Source organism: Falco naumanni, chromosome 3, assembly GCF_017639655.2.
Source record: "Falco naumanni isolate bFalNau1 chromosome 3, bFalNau1.pat, whole genome shotgun sequence".
Taxonomy (NCBI): domain Eukaryota; kingdom Metazoa; phylum Chordata; class Aves; order Falconiformes; family Falconidae; genus Falco; species Falco naumanni.
The window spans coordinates 73,122,602-73,146,090 of record NC_054056.1 but is presented as its reverse complement, the minus strand read 5'-3'; the positions used below and the strand labels follow the sequence as shown (position 1 = coordinate 73,146,090).

At 38.2% G+C, this 23,489-nt stretch overlaps 1 protein-coding gene across 4 annotated transcripts in view; it reads left to right on the top strand.

Annotated features, from left to right (window-relative positions):
* The first annotated feature begins 503 nt into the window (after positions 1–503).
* The window catches only part of RB1CC1 (RB1 inducible coiled-coil 1), a 77,692-nt gene continuing 54,706 nt past the window's right edge, over positions 504–23,489 (top strand). For 2 of the 4 annotated variants that reach the window (XM_040585876.1, XM_040585875.1), the window contains exons 1-5: positions 504–754; positions 13,149–13,261; positions 15,127–15,254; positions 17,704–17,830; positions 18,093–18,263. In XM_040585876.1, coding sequence (XP_040441810.1) covers positions 15,184–15,254; positions 17,704–17,830; positions 18,093–18,263 — 369 coding nt within the window. In that variant the 5' untranslated portion in view covers positions 504–754; positions 13,149–13,261; positions 15,127–15,183. Of the gene's footprint in view, positions 755–1,061; positions 1,204–13,148; positions 13,262–15,126; positions 15,255–17,703; positions 17,831–18,092; positions 18,264–23,489 lie in introns of those variants that run through there. The other 2 variants (XM_040585877.1, XM_040585878.1) reach the window with 2 other exon arrangements.

Genomic DNA, 23,489 nt, shown 5'->3' with positions numbered 1-23,489 from the left:
GCTAAGCCTCCACAGAAACCTATAGTAGCAGCGAAATATGAAAGTGACATGTGCTACTTTCATTTTCTAGAGACAAGGCCTAGGAGGCCGCTTCCTGCCCTGCAGCTTTCCTCCTGCTTCGTGTCAAACGCTCCCTAAGCCCTCACAGGCGCCAGTCCTTCACCGCGGCCCCTGCAGGGCAGGGAAAGGACTCCGGCCTGGGTGGTGAGTACCCCTGGAGCCGCCCCCTCCCGCCCGGATTTAACGTTCAGTTGGAGGAGGGCTGCTGCCCGCCTCGTTACCCGCGCTGGGGCAACGCCTAGCGGCCTATAGCCCCGAGCCGGGGAGGCCTCGGAATCCATATCCCCACGGGCCAAGCCATCGCCTCTGCGCGAACAAACGGTCCACGGGGTCTCCCGGGGTGAGCGCGCGGGCGTGACTTCCGCCTCCCCCGGGCCCGCGCGCCGCCGCCGCTTCCGGCCCGCGGTTCCTCCTCCGGGCCGGCCTCTCCCGGCATGCACCGGGGCCGGAAGCGGCTGACGACAATAACAAACATCGGCGGCTGCGCCAGGACTCCCCGTCCCCGCGTTCCCCATCTCGCCCCACCGGCCCCGCCGCCTCCCGCGCCCGCCAGCCGCCACCTCCCCCCACCTGGCCGCCGTGGCCGCTGGGGCGGTGCCTGTCCCTGCGAAGCCGCCGGGCCCGGCCGCGAAGGGGGTGGGGGGGACGCACCGCCACCGCCGCAAGATGCGCGGCGCTGCCGCGGGACCCTCGGGTGAGTGCGGCCGAATGAGACGCGGGCTGCCCCGGCTGCCCCCTGCTTCTTCTCTCGGCCCCTCCCAGCCGAGGGGAGGGTGGGGACGTCGCCGGCGGGCCCACCGTTACCGGGAGGGCGGCCTTGGCAAGGGGTGGCGGTCCCGGCTCTGGGCGCGGGGCTGCACCCGCGGGGCGGGCGACAGAGCGCTGGGACGGGGCTCGGGGCGGACCGGGGTCGCGCTGCCGGTGGCGGTCCTGGGGTGGCAGGGTGACTCCCGCTCGGCCGGGGCAGCGACTGCGGGGCTGGCGGAGGGGCAGCGCCGGGCGGGCCGGGGTGCTGCCTCCCTGCCCGGGGCCCCGCTGTCAGGGCGAGTGATCGGCGATGAAGTTACTACAAGGGATGACTCAGCCCGGCTGCGCCTCCGTGCCCGCCGTCGGCAGCGGTCGGACGAGCGTCGTGCAGAAGCGGTGTGTTTACAGCCGTTGTCCTGCCTTTCCCTCGGTTGTTTACTTGTTTCTGCTCCCGAGGAAGCATATGTTGTGCCTGAATTTCCCCGTCGGTTTGTCGTTACTGCTTTGTGGTAGGCTTTCAGCCGTTTTTGTTGATCCGTGCCCCCCGAAGTTCTGGTTGACAGCGATCCAGAGGTAGAAATGCTAATATGAATGCTGGGAAAATTAAATTAATTGATCTTTGTAGTACTCATGTTTCTTACTTACTTTCATCTAGGGATAGAAAAAAACCATAATATCTGAACCTGAGATACTTGTAACTGACCCAGATATGTTAGCTTAATCCTTTTATAATAGTTTTTTTATTAATTACTTCAGACAAAAAAAAAAGTGACAAAATAATAAAGTGGTATGTTCTGGCCGTGAGCCATTCCCTGTGGTTTGTATTTAAAGCTTTCACCTTTATTTCTTTCTGGGAGAGAATGAGGAGGTTGAGTATTTTTTTCTGCCAGTCACATAAATTTGTGCTAGAAGTAGTTCATGCCATTGGCTTTATAGAAGAACTTACACTTCTGGAGGTGTTTGGTTGGCTGTATGGTAAAAGGTACCTCAGTGGTGGTGAAGAAATAATGAGGCTGGAAAACATGCTTCTTACAGTTGAAGTTCATACAGCTATGAAGTACTGGGAGGAACAGTAGATGCTGTAAATGCTGCATAACAATAAGGAAAACCTGTGTGCTATTATGGAGTATTTAAGCTGTAAACGTTAAGAATGCTTAATGCCTAGTACCTTGGGAAGTTTTTAGAAGAGAAGGTGCATGAGGAAAGGACTTTACTGTTATCTAGTGTTCTAACATAAACTTTAGTGCCATGAAGCAAATATTAACAAGAAAGAAATTAGATGTGTAAACATCACGAAGCGTAGTTTAAATGAAAGTGTGCAGAGCATACTTAATTCTAAATGCTGTCAGGAACTCAAAATGGTTTTGTTATGTTGGGACTAGTAAGAAAACTGCTTACTGGTGAGTGAGGCAGGGGACTTCAGCTGTGCCAGTTATAGAGCTGGAAATGTAAACAATTTTTTGGGATAATGGATTAGTGTAAGGTAGACCTAATTGCGCTTTGGAAATATATTATTGTATGCTTTGTACAAGTGGCTTTATGTTTTGTGGAATTAAAAAAAAAAAGGGTAAACCTATCTTACACTGTACTGTGTTGATCTAGCCTTATGCTTAGCACAGACTTGTGTTACTAGTCTCCGAGATCATATTTGAGGGGCTGTCTCTCTCTCCATGTCATGTTACCATATTTATAATTAGAAGCATACACAGCAGAGTTGCACTCTGACTGGAGAAGAGGGCAAGGGTTATTCTGAGGTCTTTTTTGGTGTCTGTTTAAAACATTGTTTGTCCCTGCATGTTGTGTGAATGCAGCTAAGGTTACATAGACTTGCAAAAATTAGGGAAAACAATAATTTCTAAATTATTAGTATATTTCTTAAAATTTCGGTTATTCTGGTTAAGGGATGAGTGTATGTGGGGGGATGGGAGGTAGCACATGTTAATTTTTTTTTCATTTTGATTAGAGAGTGGCAGTTACAGTAAGATCATTTGAAATAATTTTTCTTTATGTTGTCCTGTAGAGTAGTTTGTTACCAGTGTGTTTTTAAGTCCTTATTTGCTTTTAAGCTGGTAGGTAGTTTCTGTGGAAGACTTGCTCAGAGTGGTGTGAGGGTCTTGAGGCTTTTATTGCACAGGTTGGATTCATTCCCATGTTGTGGTAAAGTGAAGCAAGTCAGAAAGAAAAACTATAGCCTGTGTAACCCCGGCCGTCACACAAGCTACTTCAGAGTCATTTGGACAGTGTCCAAGCAGTCATGTGTCTCCTGCGTATGCATATTGCTCAAGAAAGTTGTGATCTTCATTTTGGTCTGCAGCACAATGATGTTATATGAGGAATTTCTGAAGAGGGGAAAAAAAGGAAATTTTTGATACCCTGCTACTTTCAAGAACCCTACTGATGGTATCCTAAGATGCCAACTTACATGATAATGTTGTATTATACTGCAGTATCTGATTGAATGCACTGATACTTTTTTGCCTGCTTGGTATCACTAATATGTATATTATTAATGTAATTGCTAGAATTACAAAGTACCTGTTTTTTAGCTGATTTGTCAGAGTAATTATTTCAGTGTACAGGCTGAAAGAGTCTTACATGGATTCTTTGTTGCAAAATACTACATGTGATTCATTTTGATAGAGAAATTGCTAACAATGGTTTTTGTTAGCTAATTAGCATTCTGTGGTTATTATGAAAGTCACTTGTCTATAAGTTATTTCATATTGCAAATCCACTTCTAATTTAGTTTTTAGTTCAGTTGAAAGAGAAGTTGGAAGGCATCATAGCCATGTATCAGCTCTTTCTATTCTCATTTGTAAGCATGGTTGGAAGTGGATGTACTTTAGTGTGTTTTCTAATGGGATTTGAGCATAACTAAATTGTTAATAATACATAAGTAGTATCTACACCACCTGGAACATCAGGGCAATTTGTGCTTGTCTTCTGCCCATCTCCAGGTATGTATTTCCTTTTTGTTGTTCAGGTTTGCAGTCCGCAGTTCCAGTAGGGTTCTGAGCTCAAACTACCAGGTCAAGCAACAGCTCAGTGTAGAATTTTTACGTGCATCCGAGATGTTGACAGTATCATTTGGGAGCACAGTTTGCAGCTGGGCCTGCTGTCTTTATTGTGCCAAGGTAAAATGATTACAGGGTGCTATATATAAACCTCTAGTAGTTTATACATCTAGAAATTAGCTGTTGTCCAATGTGGTAGTCTGCTTTCTGTGTGAAATGACTTGTTAAGTGTTATATTAATTTCTTTCTGACCTGTATTGATTACTTGCTGTTTGAAGGTAAAATATTAAACTGCTTTGTTGACTAGTCTGGTTCCAAATGTCCTGCACCTGCCTTGCTGTGTAATGCTGTAGGTCCAATAATAAGAATGATGTGTGAAAGCATCTTTGCTTAAGGATAGTTCTAATGGGTCTCTGACTATAGACCATGCTTTTATTTTCTTGTTAAGAAATATCTCATGTTTTCTTACCACCAAAGACTTATTTTTGAAACAGTATTTTTGCTTTTTCAGGAGAGTAGGGAAGTTGTAGTGGTGGTAAAATAATATATTCAGTGTTTAAAAATTGCCTGTTCTTTTTATTTGGAAGGATTAAGTGAAACTAGTAGCTGTGTGATAGAAACACAATACACCAATCTTCATTATTATTCTTGAAGATGTGTTTGAAAAACCAGTATACTGTTTTCAGTTTGAGCAGATTGAAAACAATGTATATTTTAGAGATGAAAGCATCATTGAAGAACTAATTAAAAGGTTTATTTATATTAAATCAGACCACTCTTAGCAAAGCTAAAACATAAATTAAGAATGGCACTTTGCTGAGATTTGATTTCTGAACATTTGAGGCAGCTGCTCCTAAATTCCCAAATTTTATTTTGATTTGGTGTTTGTTCTTTTGTAACTGACTTATCTGCCACTTCATTGTATGATTGAATATGTTCATGCTACAGTCTTGTAAAATATGCTTTTTGTGTATTACATATATTGTAGATATGGCTGCAGCAATTTTTGCTCTTTATTTGAATGGCGATGTGTTCCTGATATTGCAGGGACTCTAAATGTCAGTGGTTTATTTCAATTTTTTGGGGGGGTTGGTTGATGCCAAGTAGCTGTGGTGATATGTCAAAACTGTGGATATTTGACCCTTATTTAGTGTAGTTGTGCCTAGGATAAACAGTTCACACTGACAAAATGGTGCTTATATTATGTATACAGTTTTCCTTCCATCCTCCAGAGTGTGTATTTTTATTAAATTCAGATGAAGTGGAGGTTCTTATATAAGAATATATTGTGTAACTGGACTAGCAGCTCTCTTCTAATATATTATGCTTATGTGATATTGCAGGTTTCCTGCTAGTAAACTCAAGATGACCAAATTGGCTATTATAATTAAAAAAAATTCTTTACAGATACTTGTGTTGTCCACTGATTGAAAGACAGTTGATTCAAACCCAATGAATTGTTTTTTAAACAAAAAAAGAAAATACGGCTCCAAATTCTCATTTCTGTCTGAATGAAAAGAGGGGGTGTAATGTGTAAACTTTCCTTTATTTATGTGAAAGACTCAAGAGATAAAATCCCTATAAATTTCAAGGAACAAATGTAATATAATAATGATTTCACATGCATGTTATGGCTGCAAACAGCACAGCCAGAGTACAGTAAGGTAGGAGTACAGTTGAAGTATCTCAACAGTTGTGGTTGTGGGTTGTTTTTTTTTTGTCAGGTATTATAGTTCTCAAGTTGGTAATATTCCATAAAGGGATTTATTAATGTATTGTTAGCTGTTTTAAACTACCAAAGACTTATCCCAGAAAGATGAAGAAGGGCAGTTGAAAACTACTAAACATCTTCTTGAGATAAGGTAAAATTTAATATTCTTTAAATCCATCCTGCAGCTTTTCTAATTTCTCAGTAGGTTGCTGTTATCTTTGTTCAGATTGATGTCAATAGAGATCTGAAGGTGATTTGTAACTATGTAACATGCAAATAGAGTATAAGCTCTGTTGCCAGAAATGTAGACATGATTTTTGAATGTAATAGTCTTTACTTGTCTGTTTCAGATACCACTGGAAAAAATAGTTGATTAATAAGAGGGGGTTCATGGGTGTGATGTGAATTATAAGGAACTTTAAAATGCAAAATTAGAAGAATTCCATATTTAGATCATGCAAGTTCAAATGCTAAACTTACAAACATGTTTCAAAATTTTCTTATTCATATGGATGTTTGTAAGTTGCTAATCATTTGAACAGCTGACCAAGATGGTGGTGGATATTTTTATTACTGGAAAAGTTTAATGTTGTTCTAAAATATGACTGCTTATGAATAGAAATTGGTTAAGGAAGAACCTGTGGCTCTTATGTAGGCAGTTGGATCACAATGGCAAAATAAATCACAAGGGTCTTTATTTGTCTTACATTTCATTATTGTCCATCTTTTACTTTATTTTCTACCTGTAGTGTTTTCATTCCTGTGAAAGAAATGCCATTTTATCAGACTTACTTTCTGTGCTTTCATCCTTTAAAGTAGGTCTGGCCAAGTTACCTTGTACTATCCACATAAAAGAAAAAAACCCTTGTAGTATTATGATGGTGTATGTGGAGAGGGGAGGGCAGGAGGAGTAGCCTCATAGACTACATTTTGATAAACTGTCCTCAGTTGCATCTGTAGCGATTGCCCATTTTGGGGTTATCTTAGTCTGCTTTTTAAGAGGATACTGGCATTTTTTTAATAGGCTACGATTTATCAGAAGTTATCTTAATAACTGATGATAGCATGGGCAGTTAGGAATGTGAATGATGCCTTCTGGAAATTCTGACTTGTCTTCTTGGCTAACAGTGCTGTATTCATCAGCTTCTTTCCAGCCTTAGTTGTAGTGTAACAGTTTGTGGAGCTGTGTAGTGAATTGGATCATGGAACTAATTTGAGCTAGCGGTAACCTGGGGAAGTATGCTGTTTCTAGCTTGTTAGAGCAAAGCGATCCAGTTTACTCCATAGTAGTTTGTAAAGTTGTACCACTGAAAGCTGCTGTGGGACAGGAGCAGAAGTGGCTGAGGGAAGGAATTCTGAAGTCTGGTGCTCTTAGTATAACCAGTGTTGTTTATATGATTATGGTCTTGGTTAACGGGAGAGTGTTAGTGAAATATGCATTGGTGCTGACTTGTCTGAGTTTGGTGTAAGAAATAAAGGGATTTATGTTGGCTATTTCATGTAGAATTGTTTGCAAACACTGTGAGATTTTGCATGCTAATTATTTTTAAAGACTATGTCTACAGGGAGAACCTTCCCACCAGTATGGAGTCAGTTGGGAACTTGAATAAAACCACCTGAAGCTCCATGTACCCAAAAGCATGATTCTTTGCAAAGTGAATGTATTAATCACTGTAATTGGGGAGAGACTTGTGTCTACAAATGCTTTTGAAATGTCAAAACTATACATTAAAAAAAAAAAAAAAGGCTGACAAAACCTTTGCTTAACTTTGTCAAAAAACAAGTCAGACAGCTGTGGAAAGACTGTTTCCATCAATTAAAAAGAAAAAGGGTACTTTAGCAGGCTGTGGGCTGTTCCCTAGCAATAGGAAAATCAGAAACGCTTGATTTTTTTTCTGACTTGTACTTGTTGACTGAGGCACAGAAAGTGAACTTCTTGCCAGGTAAGAGATGTGGGGTTTTGGAAAATGTAAAATTTTTTACTTTTTTTTTGTTACTGTTGGAGAAGGAAAACTTGTCTGACCCATTATTTGGATTGTGTTTTGGCAGCTCCTCAAATGAGTGAAAACTGCAATGTAAATAGATGCTAACACTCAGATCTGAAGTTTTATAATTATGTACATATAGAATCATGATACAATGCCTAATAATGGGCTTGTTGCCTCATAAACATGTCTGAAACTATCGCTTTCCTAGAACCCACAATATAAGTTGTCTGAACTTGTAAGAAGCTGCACTGTTTTGGGCCATGCCAATTTAAAAGCTACTCTTTAATGCACAATGTTTTCTTACCTGCCCAGGTGCAGTTGATTTTGATCTCCTGCTTTTCCACTGTTGATAATGTTGAGGATCTGTGAAGGTATTGCTGCACCTACTTTGCTGAATGAAGAGCAACTCTGAATGTGGGGATGATCTGTAAATCTTAAGTTGATATTGTGTAAAATGATTCATCTAAAAGAGGGGAAAACCAAAAACCTCATATGCTGTGAATTACTGTATACTGAATTACTGAGTTTTGGAATTTCTCTTTAGTGAATTGGAAACTAGGGACTTAGGCACATTTCCTGGTTGCTGTGCAGAATTACAGCTTGGTTCTTGGGTTGAGTGCAAAAGACTTGCTTTACTGAGTTGAAGAGCTGTTAACAACACAGTGACTTTTGGAGATGCTGTAATTAAGTAACTGCCTCTGTGCCTGATGCACATCTCAACACAGTATAAATAGAGCTCCAGATGGCACCTTACAGATGTCAGGGATTGACAGCCTTTCTTAAAGACTAGTGTGGCTTGAACACAAGGTTTATAGGCTTTGATATAAGGTGCTAATGGGAGATAGGATCTTCACCTGGAGTAACATGTATCTTGGTGGTTAGATGTGGTCATCTGGTTAAATTTATTTTGGAAGAGTGAGGGTTGAAATTCTCTGAAACTGAGTCAGGAGCAGCCCTACTATCACATAGTTTAGGATATTTATTTTTTTTTTTAGGATTTACTTCTTAAGTTTAAGAGGCTTTTAAAACATGTTTCCTTTCAACACTCAGTTGTCCAGTTAAGGGTATACACTTGTGTTGTGTTTTAGAAATGAAGCCATTTCTGTTGCTAAAAGCATTAGTTAAGAATGTGTGCCCTCATAACGAGGTCATTCTGTCTGTTGTGGTGGTGGTAGTAGTCTTCTGCAAAATTAAGATATTTCTGATTAGATGCAGTATTGAAGAAAGCTCCTTGAAGTCTGCTTTTAGAGATAATTTTACAACTAACATGAAGGTGTTAGTTTCCTTAAATTCAGCTTCAAGCTCTTTTAAGTTTTCCTTTGATACTAGGATTTATGTGGTATAAAATCCTTCGGTTATGAGGTGAGGTATGCAAATTGGATCAAGAGAACATTTTTTGAGAAGGGTATCTGAAAAAGCAAAGGAGATATAGGTAGAAGACAGGTTTGTAGAAGAAAAACAAATTGGAAGGAACATTCTGCACTAGTCTTGTACCTTTGGCTGTTGTAGAGTTGCTTAAGTTGGAAATGAAACAGGGAATCCTGCTCTGAGAAGAGAGGACGGTGAAATCACAGGAATTGCAGGATTTTGCATACGAACCTTAAGATTTGCTGTATGGAAACAGAAGCACAGCTTAATAAGATGTTAATGCGTCCCAGATCTGGCTCCCCATTTCCAGAGGTAATAAAAGTATATTCTCCTTGAGGGAAAAATGTTCTCCAGGTAAGATATTCAGTGAATGAGGAATAGCACTTGAGTCTTTCAAGCACATGACAGGCTTGTCAGCCTTTGCCACAGGTGAATTGCCGTTTTGACAGGCAGGAATTCTGCACTGGTGTCCTGTAAGGCACCTGACCCTTGTAGTCAGGGGTATTATTTATGACTCATATTGGAGGCGCTGTTACTTGCAATATAACCTCAGCTGGTCTGTAGGAAGAGAAGACAAACTTCCTCTATTAGCAGCATACAGATAATGTCCATACAGAGCTATGTGAATGTCTAATAATTAGCAATGTGGAATTGCAGGGCTTCTGAGTGAAGAGTGAGAGTCTTGCCTTGCTTAGGTTGTTAAGCAAGTTCTGTCTGTCTGCTTTTGGAGTTGAGCCCTTTCCAACCAGGAGACATACGGGGGGGGGGGGGGGGGGGAAAGAGTTTGGGCCTTTTGGTCCTTTGTGACCCTAGAGTTGAAGCTTTGATAAGTATGGCCCTTACAGTGCAGATGTAAAGCAGCCCCAGGCACAAAAAGCAAGATAACTTATGCTGCTGATGTAGAAGATGGAATTTTAAAGGAAATTTGAAGGAAAGCCATGACTTCGGCATAGTGCAGTTTAAATTCCAAGGAGTTAAAGAAAAATGTATTAATAACTTAATTTGCTTAAGTTTAGCTTGTAATTGGGTTTATAAAGGAGGTATGGGATATGAGATGTCAAAAACATGTGCATGAACATAAATATTGGGATATTGTAGAAGGAACTTAAATGACTTCAAAGTGAAGTTGATAATGCCCCTTTAAACCCAAACAGCATGAATGTTGATTTCTTTGTCCTACCTGGAAGGCCATACTTCATTGTTTTGAGTTTTTGACATTTGAAAGAATTGTACTGTGAAACAATGTAACAGAATTGAATAATGGAGCAGGGATTCTGCACTTCAGGGCAGAAATAGATGATTAATATTATTTGGATTATTTGTTGAGTGCTGTAAAGCCCATGACTTCTGTACTGCAATTACAAAAAGGAAAGGTTTGTAAATAGACAGTTTCGTTTACAGATGTAACAAAGAGCATGTTCTGAAGTACACAAAATTTCAAACCTTCTAAACAACATGCGCTGAAAGTATTGATCAACAGACTTCAGAAGTACTCAGTTTTGAATATACTTATATTGGATAGGAAAACCTTGCAATACTTCCATGAAGTAAAGCAGATGGAGTAATTGCATCTCAATGTAAACACAATGCATAGCAGTGAAATAAATGTTATAACCAGCATAACATATTCATGGTTGATTCTGGTGTTTTTTTAGCTAATGTAACAAAATACATATCTTCTGAATTAATTCTGAAAGTTTTTTCTTCTTTGTGCTGTTCTTTTGTTTTTGTCCTCTCTTACATGCCTACTATCTTCTGTCCGCTCTGGCAGCTGCTACAGAAATTTCCTTTTCAAACTTTTCAGCTATTTTTTGTAATGGTGTTAGTGATAATTCATGGCTATTGATCATACAAGCTTCCATGCCATAATTTGAATGATCTAGTTTACATGATAGCAGGATCTAACGCTGCAAGTCACAGTTCAAACAAATAATCTGGGTGGATTAGTCATTTTATTACAGTTTGTCTGATTATGTAGAGCAGCTCTATCTTCAGTAGCTGTCAAATTTAGTAATTGTCCAACCTCTATTAAAATAGTTTCAGCGGTGTAATGCTAAAAAGCTTGAAACTTTTAACAGTATAATGCTAAAAAAGTCCACAATTCTCTTAATGGCCTTTTGAGGCAATACAAACAGAGGAGTAAAGTGTGTGTGTTTATGGATATATTTTTTTTTGAAGCTTGATGATGCCTGACTTTCACTCAACGCTTATGTTAAAAAATTGTGTTAATGCTGAATCATAATATTCTTGAATATTGGGAACAAACTTAAAGGCTAGTTTGTGATATGTAGCTGACCTTGCTTGCAACAGTCTGCTGTAACCTGACCTTTCAAAGAAAAGAGACATAGACAACTGTGGCTGGTTTTCATACATCTCCCCATTTAACTAATCTTGGACTTTGCCAGACACAGCCAGATGTTCTCCAGAGATGCAAGACTAGGGAGAGCTCTCAAAATTTGGTTTTGTCCACTGCTGTGAAAACAGGCAGCTGGAGAGAGACACTTAACATAGTTCCTGCTGATGAGGGGGTGCAGCCTGCCATTATTGGGCACCGGTGAATCTGCAGGAAAGCTTGGTGTTACAAGGCACATGTTCTCTGAAACTTTCCTTCACATGATTCTTTGATTTGTGGAATTACTCACTGAAATTTTTGGCAACCTTTGGAGTGGGTGAATTCTACTTCCCCATCCCCCCACCCCTTTTTCTGTAATGAGTAACTTAATATAAATTTGTCCTGCCTGTGTTAAGTGTAGTTTTGTCAGCCAAGGACTGTTTGTTGAAATGCTGTGTGGAAGAAATGACAATTGTTCTTTGATTACTTAATGGTTGCAAAGGAATTAGAAGGATAGATTATAGTGTTGTGATTCTACTTTGTGGCAAAGTGTTTCAGTAGTTTTTTGTTATTTGTGTTAATGTGCATTACTTTGATCAAAAGCAAGTGTTCAGAAATTGATTTTGCTCAAGTACAACTACTCACTGCTGATAGATAAACAGAAGGAGGACACTTGAGTTACTGGTTTTCCAATGGTGGTACTTAATCATATTGCTTTTTTCCCTTTTGCTGTACCTTTGCTTCTGACAAGGTGATGTGTGTGCATTTTGCATAGGATAAAAGGAGAAGTGGACAGGAAGGAGGAAGATAATGCTGAAATAACAGCCTAACAAAGTGCTATCTGTTCCATGAATGTAAAATACATGGGATGGCTGGGTAATTTTTTTCCTTTTTCATAAGTTTTTCAAATTTAAGATAAAGGGTTTTGATTTACCATTAGTAACATGAGTTGTATAAAATGATTTACGTGTTCTAATGGTTTTCAGGCTTCAGCAAACCTATTTTTAGTAGTGGATTATCACCCTTTATAGTACCTGATCATCTTCTCAGAAAGCTTGCTAGGGTATTAACATGATAGAAATAATGTTTGCAGTTCAGAGTTCGATTGTGCGCTTGCCTGACTGCCCTGAGCCCAGCTGCTCATTACTGCCTTCCTTGCCAAGTGCTCCTTCTATTTTGGCAGTTAAATAACTAATAACAGTTAAAATAAACAAGGGTAGCCTAAAAAGACCACCTTTGCTGATCTGGCTCATTTTGATTGTTGTAGTTTCCATTGTAGTTTAAACAGCAGTTTTGGGAGAGAAAGCCCCTGACAAAGGATGCCAGTGACAAGCAGCTGGGAATGGTAACATCTTCAGTTTATTAAAACAAACAAAAAAAATCTAACAAATGTTTTGAAAATAGGTGAATAGCTTAGCAAACAAGGTTACCTTGTTTCAGGTAAGGAAGGTGATGCTGATTCCTGGAGGGATCTGTTAGATACAGCTGCAGGATAATACTGTTCATTCAACAGCAGTAGTATGTGTGCCTTTTTACACTGAATTTTCTTAGATAAATTGCTTTTTTTATGACCTCCTCTGTTGCTCTTAGTATCAGATCACATTTTGTGCCAGTTCTGAAAAATACATTCAGTTAATGGAAGTACAAGCAATTCTTTTTAGTGAACTAAATTTGCCTCTTTGTAAATACTGAAGAATATTTTAAATGGTTATTTTTAACTAAATTTACGGGCAAAAATATTCAGGTATGTAGCAGTTTTGAGTGGGCTTGCAACTGGATAGCATTATTAACTAACAAAAAAGTGTTACCACTTCATTATTCTTTCTGGCATTGACATACGCTGATTTCTGGATTAGATGTGATGATGACCATAAAATCCTGACATGTTAATAACAGCTGTAATTGCATTCTGTATCTTTTCTTTGCAGATCATCTCTGGCTTTGAACAGCCATGCTACTGTGTGGCCAAAAATCAAGCAGAGCAAATGTGTGCATTTATTCTCCTCCTGAAGAAGGTGATAGCTTTGTATAGTGCCTGGAGGTAATTCTTTGCTTGAAGTTAAAAATCGTGAGACTGCTGATTTATGCGTGGCAGATACTGTCATAAATATTTTTGTTCTTGGTAATAGTTTTTTCTGTGTTTTAAATAGTTAGCTGTAGTGTTAAGGTATGGAGAGGTAAATGTTTAATTAAAATTTCACTTTTTGTATGTGAGGTTTCCAGACAGATTCTCTTGTAAATATCACTTCAGCTTGGAAAATAATGTTGCTATGAAAACTAGATACCATACAACCCTTTACTTTGCTTAGATGGAAAAGAGCTTTTTTTGGTGGATGCTCCATGATGCTTGCTTTAAGCATTGTGTTATTTAACACTTGTTTCCAATTGTACGTGGGCCACGGTCACAAATATACCCTATATAAAAAGGAGTTTTTCTCTGTGCGTGAGGCTGATGTAATTCTGTAACTTAGGCCAAATCATTTAGTAATAAATTATTGCTAGCTTGTTCTTGATGTTCAGCAGTTCTTCTTTATCTAATAACTTTGTGGAGTATTTTCTGATGTAAGTTAGAACTGGTGCCACTGAAGAATTAAGTGTAAAGACAACAAATCTCAATTCAGATTGGATCTTTAGCTGGGGCTTTTTTATTTGATATGGTTCTGTTTCTGAAGCCTTGTAAAAATGCATGTTTTGACTAGTTTATGCACTGTTATTAATGCTTGAAAATTAGAAAGCTCTTTTGACTTTCTGGAATTATTACTCTGGTAAAACTTCTCCCCCTCTCCATTTTAATATGTTTGTTATTTTTCTCTATGGTTTATCAGTTTTTCCTCTGTGTAGGCAAAAAGATAAATGCAAATTCGGACTCATTTTAGGGTAATAGCTGTGTAGACCTTGTGTATGTGTCCTGTTCATGTTTCAGGGAAGGTGGAACTTAAGTTTCCTGTGAAGTAATTTAATCCGAAAAGTAATTTTTATAATGATAGAAGAACATTGCTTAGTGGGTAAAACTTTTGCAGCCTAACTTTTCATAACTCCTTCCACATTAAAAAAATAAAAAATTCAGGTCATTACTGACTGCAGTGCTAGTTTTACTCCTGCAGCAACCCTGTTAGTGTGGAGGAAATTATTCATAAACTTCTGAGCTACTATGGAGAAGAAAAAAAGGCTCAGAAGTGTGGAGTGTTTCAGTGATAAAATCTCAGATTAAATCTCAAATGATTTACAAAGCAGTTAATTATTTTTTCATGTTATGTGCAATGGAGAAAACGTGTTTATAGACGGTCATCCGGATGCTTGTAGGGTACAGGACTGAAAATGCTTCCAATGTGTTGGACTGCGCTTTCTTTCTCAATTGCTCCATATTTGCTACTAGCAACAAAGAAAGGAGCCACAGATCTAGCTAGTGCTGGAAAGAGGAAAATACTTTTTTAAAAACTATTACTTAATTATGAAGAGATACAAAAAGAAAACTACATATCTTTGAAACTTTATGTTTTTTGCTAATGCTTCTGTATGTCTCAGTTAAAAATCTATGGATAGGGATAGTAGTGAGCAGATAGACTTTGTAGCTTTAAGTTGAGAAATTGAAGCATAGATCATGCTGCTGTTTGCAAAATCTAGAAAAGATGTCTGGAAATAACTCTCTGAGGCTTTAAAAGGCATTTCATAAGTGAGAAAAGCCAGGTAAATGATCTGAGATGGTGACCTCTGGTTCTTTTAACCATTTGTATGTGCAGAGGCTTACTTTGCCCATGTTCCTGGTCAGAGGAGCATCTTTATGTTTAGTAATGGATAAAGAGCTGATCCATTCACCTACTACATATCTAAAAACATTTTTTCAAAAGCATGTACATGCTTTTCATAACTGATATGTGAAACTAACACTTGGAATCTTTTTTTCAGTTTCTAAATGATTTTAGCAGTGGAACTTACAAACTTCGGAGACCTAAAGAAATCATCATGAAGCTGTATGTATTTTTGGTCAACACTGGAACTACCCTTACCTTTGATACGGAACTTGCTGTACAAAAGTAAGAAAGTAAATTAATTGCCTATCTGTGTTTGGTTTTTTTTTTAATTAAAGACTATATATACTTTTCGTATGCTGAGTTCTGGAGAGATTATAGTCAGTTGTTTTTTAGTATGTCCATGTAGTTATCTTCTAGGTTTTCATGTATTCGAGTGAATTTGGGATTTGTGTTCTGCTTTTTAGATTTATTTGTTAGCATTTGCAATGCCTTGCAAGTGATTGTGTGTGTCTGAGGTCCCATGAAAGAGTGGAGAGGTTATTTACTTTCTGGGGCAGTGACAGAGGATGACCTACTCTTAGCTGATTCTGGTGTTATGCTTCCTTTTTGGAAAAACTGTCAGAACAACTTCTGATTTTCTGTGACCTTTTATTGGATGGCATTTTTATTTAGGATTCCTCTGTAAAATGTTTATTTTTTTTACTGACTAGCATTGTAGAAGAAATTCTGCAAATTGCTCTTTTTTCTGTCAGTATATATACATCCTGAAGAAAGTGTGTGCTCTGTAATATTTTTAGACTGGAAGCTAAAGAACTGGCATGCAGGTTTTTGTCTCATATCCAGGATGGGTAAAAGTTGGTTCTGCCCTCTGTTGTAAGGCTCCAAAATGTTTTAGAGCATTTCATGTGTAAAACATGAATTTCTGAATGTCCAGCTGCTTTAAGCATGAGCAGTGTTACAGAATCACAGTTAAGCCCCAGCAGGTTTCCTATGTGTATTAATTTCACTGCACATTAAAAGCATCTTGCAAATATAAAGAAGCTTTTAGAGAGGTCTAAGAAATACTGGATGTATTGTATCTTTTTTTCCTTGTTCTCATGTGGGACTGATCTAATAAATGTGTGCAGTCTGATAGCCCTTGCACATTGGAGCTAGCAAGAGCCAAGCTTACCTCCTGTCTTCATATTCTGTCAGTGATGAATGAGTTGCAAGTAACTGTGCTTGAAAGAGTTCTACCGCGGATTTTGTGCTCACATCCATTGTTTCCTTTCTCCTGAATTCCTGTTTGCAATTTTCATGACTCAACAAGTGAGTTTGGATTTTGAAACTTGTTTGGTGTGGAAGGCCCCTAAGACTGCCTACACCGTTAATTTTTGTCTGCTCTTCTGCAACGCCTACTGACACTCAGGGTATTGTTGAGCATGAAGCATTTCATCTCGGCCATTCTGGATCGGTTGGGTCCTTAGCAGATGTGTTAGCACCCCTCTATGCTTTGTGGTACATTGAGACATTCTGTTCCTAAATAATGGTGAGTGAGGTACGGCATCTGAATTGCCAGACCAGGTTCCTAATAGTCAGGTATGGGCTGACGCTTTGCTCAGTTGCGAATAGTTCTTTGAGGGACAAACTTTCCAATGTCTGACCCACACAAAATCCAAGACTTCAGTTGAACAGTTTAACTTCTTGTTCTGTATATCTGTATATATAGACTTGCTCTTTCTAGCAAGACTTAACTTTCTTGGGTTCTTTGCCTGTTTCTGTCTATGCAGACAGGCCGATCTATCTTCCCCAAGACCATGGAGATGGTAGGTGAATGCTTACTGTAGCATAGTTTCCTTCGTAGTGAATTCACAATGTGGTATTGAATCATGGTTGTTTCAGATAACTGATCTTTATTTTTCAAGGACCATATAGCCAGTAATATCATTATACTTCTTGCCAGTTATATTAAAACCATTGTTGCTTATATTGGTTATTCACTTGATACTCTGAAGCTTTTTAATACCTTTGCACAGGTACTACCCCAGTGCTTTATAGTTTGGGTCAGTTAATATATCATATTAGTAAATTCTTGTTCAGTTTGGTGTTTGCCTGTGTCTTCAAGACAGTCTAGAACTGTGTAAAGTAAGTAGTAAAGTGAAGATATCATCGCTCAGAATTAAAGGTACAAGGGTGGTGAACTAAAACAGGGATGTTTTATTGACCTACTGTTTCTTCGTTAAAAGTGTCTGTAATGTTTATATGAATGTTGCGTATATATAGATTGTTTAATCCTCTGTTAAATGCCATACTGTACTCGATGTATAGTAAATCAAAGTTGATTAGGTGAAATTGCTTACATTATGCATAATGAAGTGTTAATACTCTTGCTACCTTCTAGGGTTTCAGTAAGTTAGCTGTTCAGGAAGTACATATTCAAAGAACATAATATGACTTGACAGTTATTATCCTAAATGCTTGGTGTGACTTCGCATGCTGAAATTCTGGATTATCAGATCTTCTTGGAAAAAGATTGCTGATAATTTATTAGTAATGCAGAGGCTGTCATCTTTTAGCTGATAGCTTATTAGCTGGATATCCGGAATGCAACACAGTACAGCACTTACAAAACTTAGAAATATGTCATTATGCAGAATGAAAAATAATAGGTCTTTTAAAAAAAAGTTCTTCTTTGACACAGACAAGTCAGCTATCTCTATTAGTCATCATGTTTGCCCATTTTTTCTTCCAGTGTGGCTGATCTGAAACATGCAATTCAAACAAAGTATAAGATTGCCATTCAGCACCAAGTACTGGTTGTCAATGGAGGAGAGTGTATGGCACCAGACAGAAGAGTGTGTAGTTACAGTGCAGGAACAGTAAGTGCATGCTGCATTCTTTGTCTAAACTGTCAGTTTAGGGGGAAGAAAAAGATGTTTTACTAAGGGATTTTAAAGTATTTTTCTGCAGTGTACTGTATGCTGGATTTCTTTGCTTTCAGAAAAAGATGTTTGTGTTCAGCTTATGCATGTAAGCTTTAACGTGTTCTTAGGGCACATTACCTACAAGACAAAATAGTTGGTGATTGAACAGTATGTTGCCTTTATTCAGTGTTTGATTTCGTTTTCTTTTTGAGTGTAGGATACCAATCCAATTTTTTTATTCAACAAAGAAATGATCTTGTGTGAACGTCCACCAGCTATCCCCAAAACAACGTTTTCAGCAGAGAATGAGATGGAATTGAAAGTAGAAGAATCTCTCATGATGCCTGCAGTGTTTCATACGGTAGCGTCACGGACACAACTTGCTGTGGTAAGTAATTTCTTACTGTACCTGCACACCAAAGAAAAAAATCGTATGTCAGAGGGCAATCTTGATAAAAATTTTGAAACAATTTGTTCTAAAGACAGTAAGAATGGCATGTTAGTAATGATGTATTCTTCAGAGCCTTTGTCTCAAAATTTCAAGGTAGGTATTGAAATGTGCTTGCTGCTTCAGCATGTTCAAAGCTTCTTTCAAAAGCATACTGTAATACAGCTTTATGGATGTGTATGTTTACAGCATTTGCAAAACAAAAGCAATCTGATTGCTTTGGACCCATGCCTTAATGCTCTGCCTTTTTTTCATTGTCTTCAGTCTACCTCAGCCTGAAAACAGCGAAGTTACTTTGGAAACGTTAACCCAAGTAGAAAATCAGCAGTATAATTTTTAAGAGCACCTTGCCAAGATTCAGTTTAATCTTGCATGTCTAAACAACTGGTGAGGAGCAACAAAAACCTATGCTTGCTTTTCCTAAAATTTAGGTCTTCTATTATTGAGTGCTGACTTTTACTTTCATAGAAAGAATTACCAGAATTGCGATTTGATTACTTCTGTATTATTTTGGTAGGGGAAACTAGTTCCCTGCAACATGGTCAGTAAGGTTTCAAGTGTGCATACAGTAGAAATGGCTGTGTGTTCAAGTGACACAATGCCTTCAGTAGCTGGATTGATTGCTTTTTTTCATGTTAGGAAATACTGCCCTCGTTTTTCTTTTCAAATTTCGTATTTAAATGCATTAAATATTTTTAATGTCTCTAAAGTTTATTTAAACTTCCAACAGGTGGGAGTGGGGCAGTGGTGGTGTAGCACAAAATGAATAGTAATACATGATTTTAGCGTGCTGCCTTGGTAATAAAGTTTCTTAGTTTCAGTGACAACTTTAATGCAGTCCAAAAGAACATCTAGCACTTGAACTGGCTCGTTCGTTATACTGTACAGCTGAATTTAGAGAGAAGTGCTGAGGCTTGCATATGGTACACATTTTTTTTTCCCCCTTGGCCTCCTGACCTGTCAGGAGGGGGAAGTTAGCCTGAATAATCTGACCTTGATATACTGTGATTTAAGGCAATGATAGAGTCCAGTAGACTTCCTTCTCTCCATCACCTGTTGACAGTTACTGCTGAGTTAGTAAATAGGACCTTGAGTTATTAGGCATCGGTAAATCATATGACTGTCATACAGAGAAGAGTGGATATTGATGTGAATTCAGCTAGGAGTGGGAGGTTTTCATTTGTGCTCCTTGAAGAGTGTGAGTTCTGGTTTTAGCAGCTGAAACTGAAACTGCTTTAAAACCATTTTTTTTGTGAGGTGTTAAGAGGATGTTATAAGTCAGCAAGACTGGTATCTGTTAATTGCTTAACATTGATTGATTTGATATGAAAGGCGGGCCATAGTAATTACTAAGGTCTCTGTGTTTTTTGCTTTGCTTAGGGTAATGCAAGTGAAAGGTGGTGGTACCCAGTCTCACATTTCTCATGGTTGATATTTTATCTTCTTTTTTCATCCTATCCATGAATTTGTGGTCTTGTAGATTCTTAAATTTGGTTTTGTTCTGGTGAAGTCTAGTATACGCTGACAGATTTTATTTCTCTGGAGTAAGCTTTTTTATATTCCAGGAGTTTTATAAAAAATACTCCTACTTAATTCTTTTCAAGTTTTAGTGCTATCTGCTCTTCCCCCTTGATTCTGAGGGATGTATTAATATGCAGAGCAAGCAAGTTTATTGCAGTATTTCTGCTTTTAAATTATTTAGAGCTTTACTGGCTCGTTCTGGTGGCAAGCTTTTTGTAAGGGAAGCCCTTATTTCAGAAATAATTCTTAAAAGACTAAAAAGTCTCTGCATGGAGTACACTTTTTATTGGCCAGCTGGAGCTGTAACATTTAGCTAGAGACTGAAAAATTTATCTAGAGAGTAATCTTGAGCTGTTTTGCAAGAAGAAAATAAATTTTTCCATACTTGATAGCATGTATTAATATTATGGGAAGGGGGGAGGAATTCAGTATTTAAAGCCTTTAAACATGGATCTAAGTAGAAAGGAGACTTTATTTCTACCCCACAGGTTTACCTTGAAAATTATTATTGTTCCCCACTTCCAGTTCTTCCCTGCTTGTAAAGGGCCTACAATGATATTGGAATGTTTTGTGAAAAATTTAGCAATTTATTTAAAGATTAAATAGGTAGTAGTATTCTTAAATCTGATACACCTTTACACCCACAGTTAATTTTATCAAAGATTTTAAATCTTCGAAAGCCATAGGCTCAGCGTTAGGCTGTGAGAGTGCATTGGGTGCTTCTTTGGGAGCTCGGGGGAGTGACAAAACCATCACGTATAGTGGAAGATTAGTAAATAGGCTATCGTGACTTCAGATGTACCAAGATGTGAAAAGTATATAAAGGAATATTGCAGCATTGTACTAAAGCAGTTTTTCATTATGCCTGCTTGAAGCATATTGAGCAGTAATTCAGAAGAAACTGAGACAGGACTGGGAATGTGGTTAGAGTATTAATCTTCTTTGAGGTTCACCATAAGCCTCTTGGCTGGGGGGAAGAGGGAATGGGATATTAATCCTTCTGAAAATTGATTAAGATCTGGGGAGAACTTGAAAGGCTCTGAACCTCCGTAGTTGTGAAACTGATGCATCAAAAGCCACACGGAGTACTGTATGGGAGACTTCCTGCAAAACGGGCATGAAAAATCTGCCTTACAATGATCCAAGCTTTGTATTTTTGTTAATTTTAGAGAGACAGTAACCTGCTCTACTAGAAAAGCAGAGTGGCAGTACTTGATGGAGAGTCTGTGCCTGTTGTAATTACTTAGGGTAATTAATTGAATTTAATCAATATTTACTACTGATACATAATAAAATGTTTTGTATTAGGACAATAAGTTACAATTGAAATCACTGCTCATGATATGAAGTCTTACCCGTTATCAACAATAAGAAACAGTGATGTATAACTATGTAAAAGTAGTGGAGAGTATTTGATAGCTACCAGCTTCTATTTAATTTAGTATCTGTTCTGTCCAGAGGATATACAGATTTTTAAAATCAGACTTGATATGAAGTTGTAAACAGCATATGAAATAGTAAAGATTGTTGAGAAGATGGCTGCTAACTTACTGTCTAAGAGCTCTCTGTTATCTTTTGTACCTCATGGCCTTTGTCTAATTTACTAATAAGCAAACTCATTGTGTGGAAGATATTGAGTATTTCAGAGTATGAAGACTTCCATTTCTGTCTTTTCTCCCTCATTTTAAGCCTGCCTGAAAGCTGTTGAATTTAATAAAATTTTTCAGCATCTGTCACTTGAACTGTATACTACTTGGCAACTATGCTGTAGAATGCTATGAAAGGTGTTTTTTTTTTACCTTATTTTGGACTTTATTTCATACTGTGGAAAAAGTTGGACAGCTGTTACTGATTCACTTTTTCTGTTCCATACTTTGTATACACTTGTATATGGCCTTTAATTTTTTTTTCACAATAACAAGTGGTTCTAGATTCTCCTTTAACAAGTATTAATACATGCCTTTATCTCCTCTCCATCATTTTTTGCCTGTCTAAAACTGACCATTATTGATTCAAATTCTGCTTTTTGCTTTCTGCATGTCTTTTGCCATAATTTTCAGATATCCTTAGTTACTATTCAGATATTAAACGGAAGTAATCTTTCAGCTCACAGTGGAGGCCCTGGCATTCTTATAGCCTTTTGTCCATGTATGTATAGGCTATAAGTAGATGTAAGAGCAGCCATTTATTTTTTTCCCCCAGTTGAAACTAATTAAACTTATATGTAGCCGCCTTAAGATTTTGATACTTCCTAACCAGAAATAATTCCTGTGGGAAGCTTACTACTCCTGTTTGGTTTTCCACAGTACTGTGATTACCATATTGAGATACCTCAGTTCTTCTGTTTTGCTTTCATGATTTCAACATCTATACAGATTTTCTTAAGTTCCTGTTGATTACCCGAGATCTCATTATGTAGAATTCATGGTATAAAGATAAGGTAGCTTAAAAGCAGCTGTGTTGGTTAACTTACTGCTTTACCAATTAAACAGAAGCTCTAGCTATAAATTCTGTCATATGTGGCACAATATCTTTGCTTTGTGAACTTTTTTGGTTAGAATTTTTTGGTCAGTGTTTGTTGCATATACCATCTGGCTTTTAAACCCCAGTTAAAGCCACTTTCTAAGCCTATTTCCGTTTTATGTCTTGACATCCTGGTTTCCCTTCGACTAAAAGCTTACCTTTGAGATATCTGTGCCTAAGGATTACAGCTTGCCTTTTTACAACTAGCCTGGTTTCCCACCTTTCTTCCAGTTCAGCAGTTTTGGCCTTGAGCTACAGTATGTGAACAGTGAGGTGCACAGCATTTGCAAGTTACATACACACCAGCTTAGAAGACAAGCTGTTCTCTGCACAGCGCATTGTGCAGTAAACTACGTTGTGTGAATCTTGTCTAATCTTGTGGTTTTTTAACACTACTGCTTAAAATAATTTGTTAGCTAAGCCTTTGGGAAAGGATTATTTTTAATTATTTTTCTTTTTGTGATCTAGCTGAAGTTCCCTTGTTATTTGTTCCAGAAGAAGGATATTGGAAACAGACTTTTTGTTACTCATATTTCATGTGATACTGTTGCTGTTGTCATCAAACTGTCAATTCTGGTCAGTTTTTCTTTGAGAAATGGGAATGAGGATGAGAAACTGTGTGGTCATTTCACTTGGTTGCCTAAAACCATGGCTGTAGCTGTTACTAGATCATTCTTGGTTTAGTTCCAAATGCTTCATAATACTTAAGCCAAGAAGTAGAGTCATGCTTCCTGAAAGCTGCGTATCTACTACTTGGAGAAATGTTCTTTCCCTTCTACTAGGAAGCTGTTTTGAGACCCTCTGGAAAAGTTACTTTAAAATTTTAATGTTCTTCAAGACGTTGTAATGTTTGTAACAATTATGTAGCCAAATTAATACTACTCATTCTTTTTGGAGAAATTTAGACTAATAGCCAGACACACTTCTAGCTCCTCCATGGAAGTCCAGAGTACTTTGTAATTTGGATTAGTGATCAGTCTCTTACTCTTTTAAAGTAGTCAAGCTGGGTGGGGTTAGAATGCAGCAGGTTTTAGCTTACCCTAAGGTATACCAAAAGATCTAGTGTTTGTCTTGGTTGGCCTTTGTAATGAGAACTGTTAGATCAAGCTTCTAGAAAATTTA